We start from the raw sequence: 22,647 nt of genomic DNA, 5'->3' as shown, positions 1-22,647 counted from the left end.
TTAAGATAACAATCCAAAAAACAAGTACACAGAAATACAACCTTTAAATACAAATTTAAAAAAGATTAAAGATCAAGAGAAGCAAAAAAATTAAAAATGTTGTTGAGATTTTGTAGGTTATAACTTTTTTTTTTTTTTTTGCAATATTTAGCTTGAATTTGATTGTATTATTTTTCAATTTCTAAACATGTTTGGTGAATAAAATATTATCTTAATAAATAAATCTGTTTATTAAATATGTTTTGTTTAAATGCACCAAAAATACATTGCCTATTGACTTTATTCTTCAATGTGGAAGTGCGCTCGTTTTTGTGATTGTTTTAGAACAACTGATTCAGTTGTCTATGGGAGAAATTACCAGGAATGATAAACGACAGAAAACGGTCAAACTACTTGCTCTACAAACAAGTGTGTGCATGACTATACAGACAAAGTAAAATAACATAATAAGAAAATATCAGTTTGCAACATCAAGCAGCAAAAATGACCTGTTTTTAATGTGTAAAAATGAATGGAAGTGGATGAGACCGGAAGCCTCAAGCCACAAAGATTCAAATGGCTGTGCCCACTCGTATGCAGAGAATAAGGTGAATATTCACTGAGAAATGGATAAAAATATTCATATAATCATTTTTCAAATGTTCAATTATGCTGAGCACTGTACAACACAGCAAAAGAAAAAAAAAATCGCTATGTCAGGTTTTTCAAATATCGTGGAGCCCTAATTGATAATATATCGATTAAACCACTAAAGACAGTCTTGCAAAGTTTTTTATAGTCAGTTAAATGTCTATAGGAGCAGTATCAACAGATATTAAGCAGACAGTCTACTAATACTCAAATGGACTATCAAAATAAAGTGTTACCATTTTTTTTCCCTAAACAACTAACCACAGAGTAAAATGGTCCAAAAAAAATGTATTAATCTGTAAACGTGATTTATATTTCAAATGAGGGAAATAAACATGCATTATGGATCTGTGACTAAAAAGGTATGCGAGTCTACAGTATAAAACATATTATGTAGAAATTCTGTGAATTAAACTGCACAATCTAAAAATAGTATACTTATAAAAGCGTAAGAGTTGGTTTTCTATAGAACTAAAATAATTTATTATAATTTTATTATTTTGCATTTATGAGGAAATACTTCAGAATGAAAAATTTCTCTGTTACAGATGCAACAAAAATTATATTGCCACTTGTGCTACGTTGGTAAATCAATTAAAGAAAAGTAAACATTGACAGAGACATTTTAAGTGTCTTTATAGTACTGTAAAATATAAACCTATACAAACAACTTTTAAAGGTTTTTTCCAATTTGTTTGCATGGCAAGGTTGAATTTTGTCTCAAATTACTTGTATGTAGGATCAGGGAGCTATCTGACAAAATATTTTTATCTGCATTCTGAAGTTGAACTAAGGTCCTGAGAGATTGGAACAACATGAGGGTGAGTAACTGTATTGACAATTTTCATTTTGGGGTGACCTGTCCCTTTAACAAACCTACCACAGTAACTGTTGTATGCTTTCAATTTATTTACATTATATGGACTAAAAGACAGATCAATATGTGTGGTTACCGTACCAAAAGCTCCAACAGAAACACAAAGAGATCAGTAGAGAATGTCTGGCATGATTGAACACCCCCATAACTGCTATGAAACACATGCATCACTTTCGAAAGCTTACGTTAGGTTGTAATCACTGGCATAGATCTAAATGGTCCTTGCCATTTACCACCAGTTGTTTCCAATAGTCATCATAATACATTACCATGCCCTCAAACAGCTAACATTTGACATGTAGCAAGCAGGTAGGCGGGGGCTGGGAAAGTGCATCATAAACTGCATTATGAAATGAGATGAGTTTTGGGGTCATGAACGTATGTCAAATGGAGGTCGTAATATAAAACAAGCACATGGGTTTCATTTATTGAAAGCCTGGGTCAAGACCATGAAATTACCAATAACACAAGCACATAGAAAGTAAGAGGTTGTGCATGCCATGCAATGATGTTCAAAACATCGTGTAGGATTTACAGCATCTATTGCTCTCTTTTTTAACAATAAACCTGCAAGTCTATTGAATTCATTTCATTCAAAAGTGATTTTTAATAAATACTTCTTGGTAAAACAAGGTACAAATAAATAAAATAATACTCATTTGGGATTTCATAAGGCTTTTAAACGTTACAAGCTTGTCGCTTACACTAATACAATTATGATTTAGGTTGAGCAAACACAGGTTTTTAATTACAGTAGCAGCTGATTTATATAAAAAAAAAAGGTTTTATTATTATGTCTAGAATTTCTAGACAGAGGTAGGCAGTACATTTTCACATCTTAAGTAAAGGTCAAAACCTGCTAAAAGGCGTTTTATTTACATAAAATCCAGCGACATGGGTTAAACCATATTCAATTTAATGTGACTATGACAGTTTGAAAAAAAACTTACGCAACCCACCAAACCATATAATATACACCACGGGTTACCTTATACTTCGACAAATTTATTATTGTAAGTGATAGACAAATTAGACAATTCCCGAAAATACTTAGGCCTACTATTTGTTACTATCAGTAAATATTTACTGTAAACTGTAAATAATATGAGAAAGAAAAAAACAGCCTTGACTTAAGCTCATTTATTCGTCAATAGGGTATATGCCGAAGTATAGTAATAAGACTTTTAATTTGTCAGTAACCTGGTTAAGCGCTTCCGGTGAACCAAATGCCATCGTAAAATCGGCGCGTTTAAGGTCTGTTTTCTTTGAAAATCAGCAATCTCCACTCAGAATGTACAAGAAGCACTGCATTAAATTACATTTTGCCCGCTATGTCTTCATAATATGAGCATTTATTTACCCCAGTATATTCAATTGAGCTTCTGCGCTAGCCTACCGATTCTGACTGGCGCGTGCAAGTAAACGGCTTATTTTTCTCGTTTTACGCTGGAGCAACTAAATAAATGCCAAGTCTATTTAACTGATTGTATTTTAATGACATTACAACATCGATGCTGTAAATGGAACCGTGTAAAATGGAAGAAAACTTACAATAACAGGTCACCGGAAGTTTGTCAGAATGGGAACAACACTAGCTCGGCAGGTGCAAATCAGGAGGGCCTGTCGGAAGCAGTACCGCGAAACTATGAAAGGCCACACCCATATTTACAAAAAGCAATCGGATTGGTTATTAAACATGACAATCTAAAATCAGCTCGTGGATTCTCTACATTGGATTTCGAAGACCATTGTGGGTGGGGCTAATAGGTCCGGACCTACACGGACCCTAATACAACTAAATTTTGTGTCTTCTGTTTTCTATACATTAAAGTTTTAATAGATCTTTTTTTTCTGGTTTTATTTCTTTAAAGCCTACAAAAGCAAAGAAGATAAGGATGAAATAGGCCTTACAGTTGGTGTATCTAGAACAGTGATGCCCAAACTAGGGCTAGAGGGGCCGAAGTTGGTGCATGGAAAGCTTTGATTCAGCCCAATATCCCATCTGAGAAGAGAGGAAGTAGTAGTAAGTAGTAGTAAAACTTTATTGTCTTTGACAAAAATATTTTATTGGACATCACCATATTGATGCAGACATTCCAAAAACACAAACAATAAAAAACAATACACAATACAATAGTTACAATAATTACAATGTTAATTAAGATCTTGTTAAGTAAACCCACTGAAACTGGTACAAAGGATTATTTATCGGTTCAACCTACACTTAGGGACTCTCAGAGAAAAGCAATTCATAATGTGGAAACAAAAAATGAGTGGGATCATTCAGAATCCTTTCCACCTGATTGAGGACACAATTCTCATATAAATCTTGAGGATTAAAATATTCATCGTGCCCAACTATTTTCCATCCTGTCTTTAAGAGACTTAGATTTACACTTTTTACAGATAGGTTGCCAAATCACACTGTACCATATCTAACCATGCTTTCAAGAACAGCTTTATAAAACAACATCATAAGCTTCTTCTTCTCCAAAAAGTCGTGACCTCCGTAAAAAATACAATCTCCGGTGTAAACGAGAGCAAACTCACTCTATGTGTTTTCCATGTTAAAATAACTGTCAATGTACTGTAAATGCCCAAGTACTTATAGGTCTCTGACTGAGTAATAGGATGGTCGTGTACAACCACTTGACAATGGTCACCTACAATATAGCCTACGCTTTGGTTCAAATACCATCTCTTCTGGTTTCTTAGTATTTATTTTTAGCCTATTTTTATCACACCAATCGATAAACTGGCTAATTTCTGACTGGTAGATAACACTTATATAATTATTCTCTAAATAAATCAGTATGGCTGTATATTTAAAATAAAATTCTGTGAATGCTTACTTGAACATTCATTTGTAAAAAGCTATAAAAAGAATATGTGAGCTGACACAGCCTTGTCGTACCCTATTGGTATGTTTCCAGATTTTCAATTTAAATTTAATGTAACCCTTTGTTTTATTGTTAAAAGCTAACTAAAATAAAATATTTCAATTTAATTGTGGAAGTTATTCAGATTTTTTTAAAAATACATACTGTCACCCGACAGTGCAGAGACTTTGGTAAGAAAATCAAGTCAAAGGCAGATTCTGCTCTAGTGTTCTCAGCATTGAACTCCACTGTGTTATAAATATAAATGTTTTTGTTTTATTGCTATTTACTTCTAAATATTATGAAATAAATTATGAAATTACCCATGGCAACTTTAATCTAATATAGTTTGGTATATTTTTTGAACTAGGCCTTTATTTTACCAAACTTTAGTATCAAGTTCACTAAAACAATAAAAATTTTGTCTTTAATAATATAATGAATGCTTTACACCTTTTTCTTAAAATCCTTATGTCAAAAATGGAAGCATTTTAGAAAAATGACCAAAACAAGTTGTAGACAGTTTTGTCCTGCGGAAACAAAAATGTGAGCACCTATGAGAGCATGTAGTCTTAATCGTGCTATAATAGGCTAGCTTCAGGTCAACTATTTTAGTTGTTACTTACAATTGTAAGACATCTTGCACCACTCTGGTAAATGTGTCCTAAATGTGGAGTTTACGATTTGTTATCATTTGCATTTCAAGAACCCAAGAGCACTTTACAGACTTCACACACATTTATCCTTTGTGACTTCTGATTATACCTAAATAAAAAAATAAAAAAATAATAAATATCTGTTTAGCAGTAAGCAAGTGTTTAACATTAAATAATAGTTCACCCAAAACAAATTATAATTTCCTCACCATTTACTAATTTTATTCTAGTTATTCAGATTTTTATTAGAAATACTCCCTAACTCTAAACAATATATCCTCAAAAATAACCACACACACACACACACACACACACACACACACACACACACACACACACACACACACACACACACACACACACACACACACACACACACACACACAAAAATAATGATTTCTGCAGAACTTTTGTGAAATAAAGAAAAAAAAACTAAAAGGTGTCTGTCGCCATCATGTGGCTGTAATAGAAAACTCAACCACAGTCAGTACTGGCGAAGGAAATAAGTAAAACATAGGCTTGCTTAACTTTACTCACTTCGTACGTTAACTGTTCGTTAACAACATCTAATTAGCCAATCACATGGCAACCATTTAAAGCATTTTGGCATGTAAGTGAAGACAAGAAGGTATGGTAAAGTTCGAACCGAGCATCAAAATAATTTAAACGGCGTTGAAAATGACTGTTGATGAAGGAGCTGTCTGGGTATTTAGCTAAATTTTCAAACACAACCATTTATATTACTATGGTTTACAAAGATTAATGGTAAACAATTGATAAACTGTTCAAACAGTGGCAGTTCTGTGGGCAAAAAAAGATCCGATGACAATGATCATATTGTGTGATCTGACAGAAAGACAACTAGAACTCTATATCAACTAGATATCTATATCAACTAGAAAGATAGCTACTCGTTTACCACCAATGTCTGCAAAAAAAATAAAAAAAAATAAATAAATAAAGCATATCTGAACACAGAGTAGCCTACACCCAACCTTGTTAAATCAGAAAACCAAACCAGTCCCACGCTTGTCAGCTAAGAACAGGAAACTGAAGCTGTATAGTTTACAAAGGCTCACCAAAGTTGGAAGTAGATGACTTTGAAAAAGGTTGCCTGGTCTTATGAGTCTCACTTTCTGTTTTTAACATTTGGATGATAAGGTCAGAATTTGGCATACACAACATATAAAGCTTGAATCTATACTGCTTTCAACAGTTCAAGCTGCTGGTGATGTAATGGTGTGTGAGGGAAATGTTCTTGGGGCAAAGACTGTAGGGCCTCATTTAATAGAAACTGAGTATTGTGTAAATGCCAGTCTTTTTGAATGTTGTTGCTGACCATCTCCATTCATTTATGACTACATGATGGACACATGCCTTGTTACAAAGCTCAAATCAGTTTTTATTATTATTATTAATATTGAAGCTGGTTCTTGTTGGTTCGCTGCTGGTTTGCTAGAGTCAATGCTCCTCCCAAGTAACAAGATTTTCATCACAATCTTTGGAATGTGGTGGTACAGGAGACATTCACCATAGAAGTGTATGATATCAGGTCAGCAATTACTAAAAACTTGAAGGGTTGATGCAGCACCTTGTTGAATATATACCACAAGGAATTAAAGTTCTGAAGGCAAAGGGCCTGGCCCATGACAAGCACTGAACAACCAAGACAGATGAATGTATATATAGATTTTTTTCAGGTCTTCCCAGAAACTCATAAGGTCATTGTAGTCAAATTGTTTCTGAGGTTCCTGTCACAATTACCCAAAAGCCACAGTCATGCACCCAGTAGTAAATTTCAAGTTCAGTCAGAGTAAGTCAAAATTATTGCAGTCTGTCATGATGATGACTCATCTTGTATTACACAAAAGTTTGTAGATTGTGTCTTTTTGGGTTGTAAATGTGTCTTTATTGCTTTCATCCATCATTCTAAATAAATTAAATCTTCATAATTAACAGATGCATAAAATTTTACACTTGACTGTAATAAATCTCAATAAAGAGACAATTCTAAGTTTTCCTTAGTCAAAACCTCCCTCTGGTGGACAAGCTTATGTAGTACAGGATGCCAAAAAGGGTTAGTTCACCCAAAGCTGAAATATGCTATTGACTACTCACCTTTATGTTGACCCAAACCCCGGGGCCATTCATTCATCTTTGAATACTTATAGGATATTTTAGATTAAATCTGAGAGCTGCCATCCTCTATAGACAGCAAGTGTCCAGAAAAAAAACAACTCAAAACAAATCAAATGCATTCAGTGGTTCAATCAGTATGCTGTATTTTAAAGCCATGAGAATACTTTTGTGCACACAGAAGACAAAAACAGTTTATTTTTGGAAAAAAAAACATTAACCTTTTTTTTTTAGATAAAATAACAAGTAAGGACAGAAGGCGATCTTAGAGTATCTTTATTAAAAATTCTTAAATGAGAGGTGTGAGCCAAAACATAAAGCACACTTTATTAAACAATTAAAAGCAGAGGTTTGTCTTTTTTATCGCTAGCCCTGGTTTTGTTTGAGTATTGTTTTTTGGTGGTGGAGTTATATTTTCCTTGAACACTATGTCACCATTAACACTGTCTCAATGATTATCAGAAGATTACAACGACAATTATCTGATGCTACATTTTGTTCCTAACCATTTTTACAAGATAATAGACTGTCTATACACTTATATAGATACAAAATATACAGTAGACTTCATGCAGCCAACATTTAATTCAATACTGTAAGCTATAAAAAAATAAGGAAAAGAGCTGAGGGATTGTTGTTGCTCTATAACTTCTGATAAGACTGTAGATAAGACAAGATAACAAACATGCAATCAGTCTCATAAACCTCAATGATAATGTGAACTTAAGTCTGTAGAAACTGATGGCAAAGCACCTAGACAAAAGAATTAAGCCGACAGCTGATAAATCCATAAGATCAGACTGAAAAAACAGCTATTTTTTTCTGTGTGAAACTAAGTAGTGGAATACCTGTCATGTTACTGGCACTGAGTATTTTGCTGCTTGTATTCCCAGCATCTCTCTCTGCTCCTGCCAGAGATCGTTGCACCAGAGGAAGAAACAAACTGCTTCTAATCAGCTTTGATGGGTTCAGGTGGGATTACGACCGAGATGTGGACACCCCAAACTTGGATAAGATGGCTGTGGATGGAGTCAAAGCAGCATATGTCACTCCACCTTACCTGACCATAACAAGTCCTTCACACTTCACCCTCCTGTCTGGTAAGGAGAATAAATTAAATGAATCAAAATTATTTATTTCACACAATGCTGACCCTAAAAACGGTGTAGCATTGTACTAGTAAACAATGCATCTGTCTACATATTGTGTGAAAAAAAAACATCCATCATAACCAATAGTAAAGATAATTATGGTACTGTAGGTAATCAGCGCACTATGTTTAAATACTAAAATAATGAATTGCATTGACTTTTTAATTGATGTATGGGTGGTTTACTATAAAATACAATATTGTATAATCATAAATAATACGAATGATAAAGCATGACATTCACCTCAATGCATACAGATACAGAAATAATTGAATCAATGATCAATTGTTTTTCTCCACAGGAAGGTACATTGAGAACCATGGCGTAATTCACAATGTGTGGTTCAACACAACCACACGACAAAGGAAAGAGTACTACATGACGCAGTTTGTGGATGAATATTGGGATAATGGAACTCTACCCATTTGGATCACAGCTCAGAGACAGGTACATCTCAAGGCATAGTCAATCAATTATTAATTAGAAGCTCTAAAAGGCATCTTTGAAATAAGACCAACATAAGACCAGCTGGTAATATTATTGCACTTACATTTGTGACCCAGTGTGCTGTGCAGGTAAACCTCACTCACCTCTAAAAGGTGCTCTAGTGACAGCCGCTAGAGGCCATGGTCGTTGGCCTTCTTTGCAGAAAGTTGCCTGTTCGATCCCAGCCCGGTGCAGGTTTGGTAATGTAAGACTGGTGGGGTTAAATTGATGCCATGATCCAGATGGGAGTGAGGTGTAGGGGGATGCGTGTAATGAGTTCACACCTGACATGGTGCGCGAGGATAAATCACACGTAAATAGACACGTGAACATTTTGAGTTTACTTGCTTAATTCGCAAGTCAAATTCACTACACAACAGACACGGATTCACGTCATGGCTAGGGCTTCTGTCTGCCTGGTGACTAGCTTCATTGCTAAATGGCTAACATGGATTTTATTGAGAGAATAGCTTTATATATCTGCTTTAGAAAGACTGAAAAACTGCATCAATTCGTTTGGAGACGTGCCTGAGTCCATTAGATCCATTCTGAGGTGCTCTGTGAACTCATAAACTTCTCCAGAAACTATACCTGGATGATGGAGTTTCAGCGTTGCATCCGACTGAGTTTGATGAACTGTTGTCCGGAGTCGGCAGGAGAATTTCCCCCAACAACAGGTGCTTTGTCATAATCATTGCCTGACAAGAGAAAGCTCTTAGTAGTGTAGGACCGGTAGGGTTACACCTAGACCACAAAACAGTGTCAATGTGAGATTTATACATATTTATAATTTGAATACATTTTGCATTGATGGTTTCTTAGGACAAAGCAATAATTGGCAGAGACACAACTATTTAAATGTCTGCAATCCAACGGTTCGAAACATTGAGAAATTCACCTTCAAATTTGTCCAAGTTAAGTTCTTAGCCATGAAAATTTCTAATCAAAAATGAATTATTGATATGTTTACAGTTGAAAAAAAAAATGCATTAATAGAACATCATTTTAATTAATATTCTATAGATTTTTGGGGGGCATTTTGACTATTTTGGCAAAAATACTTGTGCAACATAAGACATAAGTTTTTTCTATTCCAGGGTCACATTTAATTCATTTTAAACTTGAAAGAGATATACATAAACAGTACTTGGGCTATAAATCTGTGTCCCCTCTTAGGGTCTTAAAACAGGGTCCTTACACTTCCCTGGAACTGCAGCGACTTATCAGAATGAAACCGTTCAAGAGAGGGAGGTAGAACCAAGAGCCTATGACTATACCAATGAGACGGCATGGAAGGAGAACGTAGACAAAGTCATGAAAGACTGGTTTAAAGAACAAGACTTAGATTTTGTAACTTTGTATTTTGGTGACCCGGATGAAAGCGGCCACAAACATGGCCCTGATTCACCTGAGCGTCGTGAGGCAGTTGAGAAAGTGGACCGAACTGTGGGCTACATACGAGAAACTGCTGAGAAACTCGGGCTCAGTGACCATATGAACATCATCATCACAGCTGACCATGGAATGAGCACAGTGTTCAAAGGAGACCAAGTCAAAGAAATAGTCCTCACCGACATCCCAGGATTCTCTTACAAAGATCTGCAGTTCCACTTGTTGGACTATGGACCGACTGCGATGCTGTTGCCCAAAGAAGGGCTGCTTGACAAAGTTTATAATGCCTTGAAAGAAGGCCATCCAAACCTTCACATTTATAAGAAAGAAGACATGCCTGCTCGACTGCATTACTCTAAACACCCTCGCCTTCTTCCCATCATCCTCTATGCAGACCCAGGATATGTCATTAGTGGGGTAAAGATCTAAATACGCCACAAAAAAACATAACAACATAAAAAAAATAACATTACATTTCATGTGATTTTTTGTTTTAAACATCCTTCTAGTTTTATCCACTTCAGAACAATAAAGGAGAACATGGCTATGACAATGAAGTCATGGACATGAAGCCTTTTTTCAGGGCAGTGGGACCAGATTTTCACAAGAACTTGTTGGTTGGACCTTTCGAGACAGTCAACATTTACCCTCTTATGTGCCACTTGATTGGGATAAAACCAGAAATCAACGATGGGTCGCTGGAAAACACTCAACACATGCTGATATCCAATGGCGAGACGTGTGATTCAGGAGGTAGATCCATTTAAATGTTTATCAGGTGTTTCCAAATGTGACAAAAGATAGATGAATGATTTCTTCAAGGTACATATTTAAATATCAAGGTAACATTTCACCCATTGTCTAGATAATATAATATAAATAAAACAAATTATAAGTTGCCCACATGTGAACCTTGAGTTACCCTGAGACTTAACTTGATAAGATGTGCAGTAGACACTGCTCTTCAACCTTTATAATTAACTATATTAACATACAGTATGAACCAGTTCACATCATCTTATCTTAAATTACACAACATTCACATCAAACAATATGCTTTATTTCTCGCTTTTTTTTTCTTACAGATGATCCAAAGTCAAGTCTTCAAAATGTGTTTATTGGTCTTGCTGCTGTTGTTGGATTTGTATTTCTTGCATTTGTGGTTGTCACATCCTACAACGGATATAAAAAGCACAAACTGTATTCAAAGTAGGGCACAAAGCTACATTAACACATTATTTTTTGGGACAGTTTCTTCCCTTTTTAGAAAATCTGATCTGTTTTTTTTACCTTTATTCTTCAACAGGGAAATAGAGAAAGGATATGAAGATGAGATGCAAGGTGACTCCAAACAAACATCATTCTAAGTGGATGGTTTTTTTTAAAGGTCAAAATATATATATTAAAAAAACTGTTTTCACAACTGCAGAATTTATAATAAACCTATAATAATACTTCTGAAAATTATATTTTCATATGAAGAATGATTTCACAAATTTATTTTTATGAAAATGTGCAAATAATAAACGGCATTATAAATTGAAATGTGTGTTGGGCCTTTTTTAAAAGTGCAAACCATTAAATGGAGTATATTCAATTCAACTCAACTGAACTCATCTTTATTTCTATAGCCCGTTTACAATGTAGATTGTGTCAAAGCAGCTTAACATAGAAGTTCTAGTAAATTGAAACTGTTTCAGTCCAGTTTTCAGAGTTGAAGTTCAGTTTAGTTCAGTTCAGTGTGGTTTAATTTTGCCTGAAGTCCAAAACGTGAAGAGCAAATCCATTGATTCACAGCTTCATAAGTCCCAAAACCAAGCAAGCCAGTGGCGACACTAGCTGTATTTTGCACAGCTAGTGTTTTTCAGCCACCGATAAACTTCCAGGGAAAAGGTAAATGTGACTATTTAAATTTCCATATACAGCATCTGTGATGTAATGTAATAAAGTATCATCAGTGAAACAGACTTTAGCATTTAGTTGTTGAGGTGTAAAACGTGATAAAAAAAACGTTTAATGCAAACACCCTTAGGAGCAGCAGACAATCAAAGAAACTACAATGAAAATACTGTAATAAACATAAATTTCATTATTTTAAAGACATGGTGCAGATCATTTTAATTTAGGGCTTCTTGTTCGGTCTGAGACCCTTTTTATTGTATATCAATCAGGCAGAGAAGACCATTGATTTTTCAAATGAACAGATCTTTAATGTGGGGATTTTGTAATGGCAAGACAGTTGACTGGAATCGATTGAGTAGGCGGTCACACTTTAGTTTGGTGGTCCGTTTGTTGAATTTAGGTTACATTGCATCTACATGGCAACTAATTCTCATTAGATTATAAGTAGACTATTAGGTTGGGGATAGGGTTAGTGTAAGTTGACATGTACTTGCAAAGTTTCTTATAGTCAGTTAAATGTCTATTGAAGAAGCAGTATCAACAGATATTAAGCAGGCAGTTTACTAATACTCAAATAGACCATCAAAAAAAAGTGTTATCGAGCTGGCTTACTGCAAATTAGAAGTCCTTGTGCATATACCTTATTGCCAATCAAACAAGAAGTCAAAAAGAATATCTGTCAGTGGTGTTCAAATCATTAGTTACTGTAGGTCTAAAACTACTGTTGGGTGCTTGGGAATAACTGTGTACAACTCTGAATAATACAGAAAGCATTGCTAGTTTGTAAGACTGAGATCTCGTTTATCTAACAATTGATTTGTGTAGTTACCTTTTTTAATAGATTATTAACTTATTACAATATCTATCCACCAAATATGTTGACACAAATACTGTCAGTGAATGTTTTTTTATGAACTTCTCTTTGCCAAAATTGTTAAATCAAATGACCTGTATAAGTAATGTTATGTGCATTGTATTAATGTTATTTTATCTTGAATATTGTATAATTAGAAAAAAAGCTGAGCAATTTTACCAATACGTTATTCTTCAGTATTTTTGTGTTTATATTATAAACGTACCGATTCACTATGAATGTTTAAAGCTTTTATACTCTAATCAGAAACTCATTCACAACTGAAGTTCAACAGAAGCTGCAGATAAAAAAGGCCAACAAAAACCTGAGACAATACATAAGAACACCATGAACTGGCCTTGAACTCAATGGTAGTATGATTGTAGTGCTTAACAATGACCTCAAGAGTGCAACTTAAGCAGTGGTTTTGAATAATGCAAAAATCATTAAAATTTCTTAGAATTATGGATTTGTACAATTATACTAAATTAGATTAGGAACACGAAACTAGCACTCAAATGCATTAACATTCATAACATATGCATTTACTCAGACCACATTTTTACAATTTCAAATGCGCATAATTTCAGAATGAAATAATATTAAAAAATATGCATAAATAGTGTGTGGGTATAAGCAATGGAAAAACCTTTTGTTCTGCATGATCATGCATATTTTAACAAAGATTCTCTGCTAAAAAAGCCAGCATGAGCGTCTAAGCTAGTTAACACTGGTTTAACTGTTTAACCTTTAGAAGCACTGTCTGATTGATAAAGTCCAAATGCTTTTTTTTTTTTTTTTTTTTGCTGTCATAATAGCTTCATAACTTAATTAGGCAATGTGAAAGTGATGACTACTTAGATACTTATCTTTTACCTTCACACTATTCAATCTTGATATAAAAATACCAAGTTCCATGTTACAAGCAAGTCGTAAATCTTGGAAAAATCACTTCGAAATAAGCTGCGAATTGCTTTTGTCCCATAACCCCTGATAAGACACTTGATAAGATAACATAAGATAGTGTAATTCTTCTCATAAACATCAATAATGTGTACTTTATGAGATGGCAAAGACCACAGACAAAAGGAGCAGTTAAAAGCTGAGACTGTTAGATCAGGAACAACCTTCAAAGCATCCAGAGAAAAGCTAAACTTTTACATCAGAAGCACCTGGAGTGGAATACCTGTCATGTTACTGGCACTGAGTATTTTGCTTCTTGCATTCCCAGCATCTCTCTCTGCTCCTACCAGAGGTCACTGCACCACAGGAAAAAACAAACTGCTCCTAATCAGCTTTGATGGGTTCAGATGGGACTACGACCGAGATGTGGACACCCCAAATCTGGATAAGATGGCTGTGGATGGAGTCAAAGCAGCATATGTCACTCCACCTTTCCTGACCATCACCAGTCCTACACACTTCACCCTCTTATCTGGTAAGGAGAAAGGGAAAACAGCAATATATTAGAAATTTAAAGTGAATACATAATATATAGCGACTCTAAAATTACAAGTTTTAGATCAAACAATAATAAATGCTACCCTCCAAATGTACAGATGCTCTACGGTTTGTTGAATTATAGTTGTTCTTAATTAGACTAATGGATGTTTCATAATATTTTAAGATTTTATGTGCCATTCGAAATTATAAAAGGATATGCAATATTTTTTTTTCTTCACGCACAATAATGTGACCTGTTTTCAATTTTATTTTATTTTTAAGCAAGAATATATCATGGTATTTTTGCCATGTCATATGGTGTAAATGTTTATATACCAAAAATGTAAAAAGTTTGAGATGCATATTTAGTGTTGATATCAAATGATGACATATTAAAAGACTATTCAAGCGTGTGGTCCAAAAATATTATTGAATGTCATTTTAAATGTTTATACTCTGGCACCATCCTTCAAAACACCAGGATTTACCTTTTTTTATTCATTTCTTTATAATAATCTTTCTTAATAAAAACACTCATTGTTCTGATAAGTACATGTCATATTAAGTATGTTGTTTCATCATAACATAAATACATCCTATACTACAGTATAAATGACAATGAAACATTATTTCCTAATTATTTTTTCCAAAATAATGTATTTAAAACATTATATGAGGCGATTTTCTTGCATATCCTTTTAATCTAAACTGAATTACTTTTGTAAAATGTATTTGATGCAGACACTAACTTGTCCATGTACTGTATAGCACCACAGTCTAATAAAGAGTTAGTTCTGAAAAAAAAAATTAGACCACATGCTGTGATTTTTTATCTAATGCAAATAAATGTAATGTTTAATTTTAGTTTAAATGTATAAGTCATTTGGGGCAACTTCATATATTGTAAATATAGACTCAAAGAATAACCAAATGGATTTGCAGTTTTAAAATAATCATATAATTCAAAATGGCACAACAGCAATGCCAAGGTCAGAGGTTTGATTTTAAAGGGAATGTGTGAATTTCAAAATGAAGAGACTTGAATGCAAAGTAACTTTTATATATGACTGCCAAATGTATGCACTCATTTGTAATATTGAAGGAAAGTCTTAGTGGAACACTTAAGAAAATGAGTAACGCTGAAAAAATATGTTGTTGCATTTCTTAGGAAGGTACATTGAGAACCATGGTGTCATTCATAACAACTGGTTTAACACAACTACTCAGGAAAAGAAACAATACTACATGACGCAGTTTGTTAATGATTACTGGGATAATGGAAGTCTACCCATCTGGATAACGGCTCAACGACAGGTACACCTCAAACCATTAGAATTTGACTTTAAAGATTTAGTGCAAGGATTTATCTTTCAAAATGAAAAAAAAAACAAAAATCAGGATTTTTTAGGAATTATCATATTATACTTATATTTCTGGAAAAGCAGCATGACAAAAGAACTGGTTTATGTACCATCTATCATGAAGCCAAATTTTCTCTTATGGCCTTACATTCATATTTCCATTCTTCATTTTGGAGTAATTTGAAAGAACATTTACATTTATTCATTTATCAGATGCTTTTATCCAAAACGACCTACAAATGAGCATAAAAGAAGCTCTTCATATCATCAGAGAGCAGCAGTACCTGTATATAAATGCTACGATAAGTCAAAGTTAGTTTAATTAAATATTTCTTCCATTTGTTTTTATCTTCCTTGCCACGAGCATACAGAAAGGAGAGAGTAGTGTGTAGCAACAAGATAATTATAAGAAGCTGTTTTACAATATAATAAGAAGTTGTTTGATGCATATGGAGAGAAAAAGACTGTCACGTACAGGCGGTTTGTTAAAGCCACTCACCTCAGTGGTTAGCACTGTCACCTCACAGCAAGAAGGTCGCTGGTTCGAGTCCTAGCTGGCCCAGATGGCACTTCTGTGTGGAGTTTGCATGTTCTCCTCATGTTGGCTTCTTCCAGGTGCTCCGGTTTACCCCACAGTTTAAAGACATCTGCTAAAAGAGAATTGAATAAACAAAGTGAAGTTTATTTTTAAAATCATTTCGAGAGGATCACGTGCTTATGATTGCTTGCCGCTGGTTGCATACTATCCAATTTATGATTCCCCAATCAGACGATTCCTAAACCACTATAAATACCCTAAGTTCCATATCACAGCCATCTTCGTTTTGAAGAATCCCCCCTTCCACCCCTACTCCTCCTTTCCTAGATAGGTGGCACGGTGGCCCAGTGCTTAGCACTGTTGCCTCACAGCAAGAACGTCACTGGTTCTAGTCCTTACCAAGCCAGCCAATGTTTCTGTGCAGAGTTAACACATTCTCCCCTGCTCATGTGGGTTTCTCTGGGGTTCCCCAGTTTCCTCCCACCATTTAAAAACATGCAACTTAAGGTAATTGACTAATCTAAATCGGCACCATAGACATGCTCCTGGTAAGTAGTTATCTTATAAGAGCAATCACTATCTGTTCATTAACTCCTAAAGCAGGGGAGTTCTTGGCATCTACCTGAGCTCAAACTCTCCTCTCGCCTTGAAAATGGGAGGGAGCCCCAGGCTCGAGGACTTTATGAGCACAGGGCTCTCTCCCGGCACAGCATGCCAAACAAGTTTTATAATCAATCATCAGCTAAATGTGAACTCTTAAAATTACCCTTAGAATTGCCGTTATTGTATTAGTGTGTGTGTGAATGTGAGAATGTATGAGTGTTTTCCAATAGTGGGTTGCAGCTGAAAGGGAATCAGCTGCGTAAAACATATGCTGAAATAGTTGACACTTGGCAGCTCATTCTATTGTGGTGACCCCTGATAAATAAGGGACTAAGCGGAAAAAAAAATTAATGAATGAATGTTTTTTAAATTAAAAAATGCAAAACAAAAAGACTCAACATAAGGAATGGAACTGGAGAAAATTCTTACCTTAAAGAAGGCAAAGCCTCAACACATTACAGTACCACAGATCAATAGAAATGTAAGTTTTTTAGAAGTTATTTTAAATTCAGAAATTAAATTGATTAGAAATGTAAATTTAGTTTTTGCAGAAAGTTCACTTTAGCAAACTTTAATTTCTAACTCTAGGGCCTATAACAGTTATTTGCATTAATTTGAATAAACTGTACACTGACTTGAGAATGTGTTTTTTTTAGGGTCTTAAAACAGGATCTTTACACTTCCCTGGCACTGCAGCCAAATACCAGAACGAAAAAATCAAAGTAGGGGAGGTAGAACCAAGGTTTTATGACCACACAAATGAGACATTGTGGATGGAAAAGGTAGATAAAGTCATGAAAGACTGGTTTAAAGATCAAGACTTAGATTTTGTAACTTTGTATTTTGGTGACCCGGATTCAACCGGTCACAAATATGGCCCTGATTCACCTGAGCGTCGTGAGGCAGTCAAGAAAGTGGACCGAACTGTGGGCTACATACGAGAAACTGCTAAGAAACATGGGCTCAGTGATCATCTGAACATCATCATCACAGCTGACCATGGAATGAGCACAGTGTTCAAAGGAGACCAAGTCAAAGAAATAGTCCTCACCGACATCCCAGGATTCTCCTTGAAAGATTTGAAATTTCACATGGTGGACTATGGCCCTTTTGGGATGCTGTTGCCTAAAGAAGGCATGCTTGACAAGGTTTATAATGCCTTGAAAGGAGGCCATCCACACCTTAATGTTTATAAGAAAGAAGACATGCCTGCTCGACTGCATTACTCCAAACATCCTCGCCTCCTTCCCATCATCCTCTATGCAGACCCAGGATATGTCATCAATGGGGTAAACTCCTTTTATTGTTATAATAAGAATATATGATAAGCATTAGAAAGTATGTGACCATTTCTAAAATCTCTTTTCTGAATGGTCTTCCAGTTCTACGTATTCCAGAACAATAAAGGAGAACATGGCTATGACAATGAAGTGATGGACATGAAGCCTTTTTTCAGGGCAGTGGGACCAGATTTTCACAGGAACTTGTTGGTTGGACCATTCGAGACAGTCAACGTTTACCCTCTAATGTGTCACTTGATTGGAATAAGACCAGAAATCAATGACGGGTCGCTGGTAAACACCCGACACATGCTGAAATCCAATGGAGAGGCATGTGGTTATGGAGGAGGTGACAAAAAAATTTGCTTAAATATTTGCTTAAATAAATCAAACATTTAATTGATTTAATATTTAAGAAGTCAGGGATTTAAAGAATACAATATTTGTATTGCTTCAAGAGATAAAATGATGCTATAGACTTTCTGCTGTAACGTGTTCCCTAAAATATGATCCAAGCTTACTGTACTTGCAATCAACTGTGATATAAAATCAAACATAATCTCTGTTATCTATCTTGATGTTAAAAGACAAAATATCATGATAGTCATCAGATCTGGTATCTAGATGGCTATCTTGATAAAACTCTTTATGTAAGCTTAAAAATTGCACCATTGAAACAACTAAAATTGCTTTGTCAGCAAATCGATAAAAACCTGCAGAGAAAAGATTACCCTGTCCTTCCTGCAAGACCTTATGAACTATTAACATCAACTCTATCATCGTCTTATCACGAATTACACAACTTGGAGATAATAATTTTTTTTTTTCCTTACAGATGGTCCAGAGTCGAGTCTTCAGAACGTGTTCATTGGTCTTGGTGCTGTGGCTGGATTTTTATTGCTTGCGTTTGTGGTCATTACATCCTACAAAGTGCATAAAAGACGCAAAGTGAATCAAAGGTACAGCTTAGATATGCATGAAGACAAAAGTCCCGTTCACACCAAAGACAATAACTGTAGTGATAACGATATAATTGTAAAAACTTGCTAAATATAATAGAATTGGGAATAGAATAGAAATCTGATATATAACATTATATGCAAATTACACATATGACATACAAGTACATTTTTGGGTTTCACAGAAAGAATGTCAGACTGTATGCTGTATATATTTTATGCAACAAAGTATTGCAAAAATGTCCATATACATTGTTGCCATCAGAAATTATAAATGTGTACATGTTTTATATATGAGCAATATCACAATCATAGCAGTGAGATATGGCTGTCTATCAGCACTGGAGGGAGGCGAGTGTTGCATTAGTGTCCCACCAATGACGATATACAGCCATATTGCATTGCTACTCATGTGATATTGCATTTATACAAAAGTTTGTAATATAAAAAAAAGAGTGTAAAAACCTTTTTGTATGAGGAACATCTGACATCAGAACAGCAGAAAGCATTGTTACTTCATCAACGTCACTTTAGAGCTATAGTATTTCAATGATTCTCTAGCGTAATGACTAAAGTGATGACAATCAGGTGGTTTTACTGACATTTTAAGATCATAAGACTGAACGGCATAAAATGCTCAGTCTAGGCATGGGCCGGTATAAGATTCTTTATAAGATAACCTTGGATAAAAATATCACGGTTTTGCAGTTTTGTGATTACTGCTCTAAAATATTTTCTTTTAAATGTCTCGATTAAAAACTAAAACTTTTTTTCCTGTTTGAACACAATTTATTTTATTCTTAGAAACATTTATGATGTTTTAGAACATTAAACATGTCAAGCTAAATGAATTACTGATTTTTTTCTGTCTTCATTTGTTTCAAAAACAGATTTTTTACTATTTAAAATGGCATCTTTTCTGCTGGAGATACTGTTGTCCCAAAAAACAAACAAACAAAAAAGCGAATAAAAATCTTACACATACCTTAGACCGATATTGCAGAAAATCTTGATGGTTTTAAAACCTTGACTTTTCCGAACCGGGGTATATCTTAAAAATGGTTATCGTCCCATGCCTACAGTTCGTACACGAGTCTAAAGAGATTTTCCAGTATTTCTCTGTTGCAATTTATTGTGATCTCTGTTAAAGGATCAAAATTATTATTCCAGAAAAAGTCAAAGCAAAACAAACACTAGCAGATTACTATAGATTTTGCGTTAAGGCGATAACGCTAAACACATGCGGGCATTTCTTCTTTCTCATGGCCAAACAAAAAGTAACTCAGGGTTGGCCAGAACAAAATCAGAGTGGCCAAAACAAAATACATACAGTCCCATCTCACACTCAGTACTCTACAATTATATGGTATAAATACAGCACTACAACATACAAAAGAGAGAGATCGACTTAAAATGTCACTTACCTGTTTAATAATGGTTTGATCAGCTGTAGTTAGAAATGACACATTTTTCTCATCTAAACACTCATTATGTGGTCTCGGTCGCCATCTTGTGGATGGACAACATCAACCATCTTTTCTCCGCTCAATGACAGGCTAATGGCTGCTGACGCTATATGTCTCTCAGAAATTATAAATATTTAAAATAAGCACTATCCTTAAAAATAAACTGCATAGTTGCAATCTAAACAACTATATTATCGACTAAAAAAGCCTCAAAAGTACCTTATGTTGTCCAACAGCAGCAATATTTGTCAAACTGTAGTGTTCTCTGCTTGTCACTTGTCACTTCTCTCTGGTAAACAGAAATTGGGGAAAAAAATAAACAGGGGGCTAATAATTGAGGGGGGCTAATAATTCTGACATCAACTGTATATGTGAAAAACAAAAATTTAACTTGTATGTCATATATCTAATTTGCATATATTGCCATATATCAGAATTTAATATAGGCTAAAAGAAATACTTGCTACCCAGATAACTGAAATCCAAATCAAGTTTTTTTATTCTACTGAAAGTAACTCATAAATTATTTACCAATGAAGAGCTTACACTTTTAAAGCAGCAGACAAGACTGCAGTGCATGCTTGCTATAAAGAGAACAATATATTGAGTTTGGTGTGGATGGTAATGCAGTTATCATTATTAGTGTCATCAGGCCTTTATTGTTATTGTCAGTACAATTTCTTTCAATCAAAATCTTATTTGTTACTTTATTTTGACTCTCCAACAGCCCGAAAGTCATAGATGATGAAGACCAGATGAAAGCGGACTCCAAACAAACATCATTTTAAGAGGACAGTCACTTATGTTTATTCTTAATCTCTTTCACTTATGCTGGATGGTTGTTTGGAACTGGATGTAATTAGTTTACACATTTTCTAAAAAGTTAATATAGAAAATGTAAGAAAAATATTGTCATTACATATTTAATATTTAAGAAATTCATGTCAAAGGCAGCTTGAGTAAAAAGATATTCAGAAATGTGTGTTTATTTTTCAATTAACTCTTATATTGTTGTGCTAAATATGCAAGTTATAATAAAAAAATGTTTATAAGAATTGTTTGTAATTTTAATGCAAAAATGTTAATTTCAAATGTTAAAATGAGCAAAATTGACTGCTGGTCTCAGACTCCCTTTAGCGTTTGATTAAAATGCAGCATATTTTACACAATACATACTGACGCCATCTAGTGGAAACAGCGAGTACTAAAACAATTGTGTACAGTATGTGAACCAAATGCATTTAATTAAATACTCACTGTTAATGGCAATCACAGGATATTCACTGAATTCATCAAGTATTCCAATCCTTTGGCACCCACAAACCCATCCACCTCACACACACATTTACCTTTAGCCACACACAATAGGCTGCACAACGCCAGTCGCTTCTATGGAAAAACACAAAGCAGAAAAGGGGGCTTATGAGGACTAAATGACTGACAGAAGTTATCATTACACAAAGCTCCAGATTCAATGATTTATGGTGAAATCCCGTCCAGTCATGTGGAATTTTCCCAAAATAAGTTTAAGTAAACAGCTCATGACAAAGAGGCACTCAGAGCAGCCTGGTATGCATAAACAGTTTGAACAGTGCGCTGCAGTGTAGCCCCCTCCAAACTCATTCGCACACACACACACACACACACACACACGTACACACACTCAGTCACCCGCCAGAGCAGAGCCAGTCTGGAAATGTGGAGTCTCCCCCTGGCACGCGCGCCAGACTCCCATCCATCTTCCAGTGCAATAACATTTCTCTGTCTCTCTGTCTCTGTCTATCGCTCTACTACTGTTGCAGGACACACACTCTGTCAGCACAGATCATCTGTTACGCTCTTGATGCAGGACACTTTTAAAGCAACGTTCAGAGTTTGGTGCACTACAGCCAGTGAGATGCCTCTCAGTGGACATATAAAAGTTAAACATGTTAAACTCAGTTAACAGGACTTGCGGTTTTATGTTGACAACCACAAAAATTCATGACGACATGTCTGTCCTTTTGTTTGAAAAGAATTTAAAAAAATAAAACAA

At 34.8% G+C, this 22,647-nt stretch overlaps 3 protein-coding genes and 1 long non-coding RNA gene across 19 annotated transcripts in view; 2 read left to right on the top strand and 2 right to left on the bottom strand.

Moving 5' to 3' along the window:
* Positions 1 to 3,146, bottom strand: part of rbfox3a (RNA binding fox-1 homolog 3a) — an 886,893-nt gene extending 883,747 nt beyond the window's left edge. For all 16 annotated transcript variants that reach the window (XM_087276601.1, XM_087276616.1, XM_087276621.1 and 13 more), the window contains exon 1: positions 3,059 to 3,146. The gene's annotated coding sequence lies outside the window, so the exon portion shown is untranslated. The remainder of the gene's footprint in view (positions 1 to 3,058) is intronic.
* A 4,812-nt stretch (positions 3,147 to 7,958) lies between these two features.
* enpp7.2 (ectonucleotide pyrophosphatase/phosphodiesterase 7, tandem duplicate 2) lies at positions 7,959 to 11,752 on the top strand. The gene is given in 6 exon segments (NM_001328040.1): positions 7,959 to 8,278; positions 8,631 to 8,776; positions 9,992 to 10,624; positions 10,717 to 10,960; positions 11,293 to 11,416; positions 11,514 to 11,752. Coding segments are annotated over 6 exon segments (1,455 nt in total). The 5' UTR covers positions 7,959 to 8,031; the 3' UTR covers positions 11,575 to 11,752.
* A 2,351-nt stretch (positions 11,753 to 14,103) lies between these two features.
* Positions 14,104 to 21,667, top strand: enpp7.1 (ectonucleotide pyrophosphatase/phosphodiesterase 7, tandem duplicate 1). The gene is given in 6 exon segments (NM_001256805.1): positions 14,104 to 14,400; positions 15,574 to 15,719; positions 17,564 to 18,196; positions 18,290 to 18,536; positions 19,023 to 19,146; positions 21,340 to 21,667. Coding segments are annotated over 6 exon segments (1,458 nt in total). The 5' UTR covers positions 14,104 to 14,153; the 3' UTR covers positions 21,401 to 21,667.
* The window catches only part of LOC141376835 (uncharacterized), a 10,884-nt gene continuing 5,965 nt past the window's right edge, over positions 17,729 to 22,647 (bottom strand). Inside the window, exons 2-4 of the long non-coding RNA XR_015504319.1 lie at positions 21,870 to 22,001; positions 20,678 to 20,901; positions 17,729 to 20,630 (exon numbers count right to left, since the gene is read on the bottom strand). This is a non-coding gene — a long non-coding RNA (uncharacterized LOC141376835). The remainder of the gene's footprint in view (positions 20,631 to 20,677; positions 20,902 to 21,869; positions 22,002 to 22,647) is intronic.

This window comes from Danio rerio, chromosome 12 (genome assembly GCF_052040795.2).
Source record: "Danio rerio strain M-AB ecotype USA chromosome 12, GRCz13ab, whole genome shotgun sequence".
Taxonomy (NCBI): domain Eukaryota; kingdom Metazoa; phylum Chordata; class Actinopteri; order Cypriniformes; family Danionidae; genus Danio; species Danio rerio.
This window is presented reverse-complemented; position numbering and strand designations above follow the sequence as displayed.